At 61.7% G+C, this 973-nt stretch overlaps 1 protein-coding gene across 1 annotated transcript in view; it reads right to left on the bottom strand.

Moving 5' to 3' along the window:
- LOC102264046 (transcription initiation factor TFIID subunit 11) overlaps positions 1–667 on the bottom strand; it is a 6,894-nt gene extending 6,227 nt beyond the window's left edge. Inside the window, exon 1 of the mRNA XM_005874494.1 lies at positions 99–667. Within this exon, the coding sequence (XP_005874556.1) occupies positions 99–667 (569 nt within the window). The remainder of the gene's footprint in view (positions 1–98) is intronic.
- Between the last annotated feature and the right edge of the window lie 306 nt (positions 668–973).

Raw genomic sequence — 973 nt, 5'->3', positions numbered from 1 at the left:
TCCCCCCAGCGCTCGCACACGTCCGCCTCCTCTTCCACCACCTCCCCGACGAAGACCTTGGCCAGCCCGGCCATGGCGATGAGCGCATTCTGCTCCAAGGTGGCGCCGGCCGCGCTCTTTCCCCCCAGCGCTCGCACACGTCCAGGGCCTCTTCCACCACCTCCCCGACGAAGACCTTGGCCAGCCCGGCCATGGCGATGAGCGCATTCTGCTCCAAGGTGGCGCCGCCCGCCGCGCTCTGGACTAGGTGTCCGATGGCTGCTCTGGGGAAGGCGGACTGGCGATGTGCCTCCTCGCGGGTCAGCTGTCCCTGGGAAAAAGAATCCAGTAGCTCTAGCATCTTCTGAGCCTCGTCGGGGTCCCCTTTGAGCACCCACTCCTCTTCCTCCTGGGCGTGTGTCTTCTGCCTCTGCCCTTGGTCTGCAGAAAGCGAGGACCGGGACTCTGTGGTTGCACCTGCCTGGAGGTGGGAGCCCTCTGGACAACCGATGGGGACTTGGCCTTGGTCTTGGGGTACAGATCCTTCCTCCAGTTCCTCAGGTCTGTGCCCCGGGATGCGGTGCGTGTCGCTGTCCACGGAGCCCACAGGGGCCATGGTAGGCTGAGGTTGGTGCACACGTGGGGAGTTGCCAGCTTGATCCCGGGGATGCTTTCTGGCTTTTTCCATGCTGGCGCGGGAAGTCTCGGAGCCTTTTGGTGGGATGTCTGGTCAGGTACCTGCGAAGGAAATGCCGAGATGAGAAAAGTCAGGGTCAGGCTGGTGGCTGGTTTTCTTTCTCTTTTGCACCCTAATCCCACCTCTCCCGCCTCGCTCTCTGGCCCAATCCCTGGACTCATTGATGACCTTGAACAGGTCAGAAATCTTCCTCCGGTCCTTCCTTCTTCAAAGGCTAAGAGGAGAACCAGCCTCAGTCTAGAGTGCTCCTCTGCTATCTGGGATCTGTGGACTTGGGGGAGGCCAGCTGCCCTTATA

This window comes from Myotis brandtii, unplaced genomic scaffold (genome assembly GCF_000412655.1).
Source record: "Myotis brandtii unplaced genomic scaffold, ASM41265v1 scaffold440, whole genome shotgun sequence".
Classification (NCBI taxonomy): Eukaryota; Metazoa; Chordata; class Mammalia; order Chiroptera; family Vespertilionidae; genus Myotis; species Myotis brandtii.
Note: the sequence above shows the minus strand (reverse complement) of the source record. Positions and strands in the feature narration are given on the sequence as shown.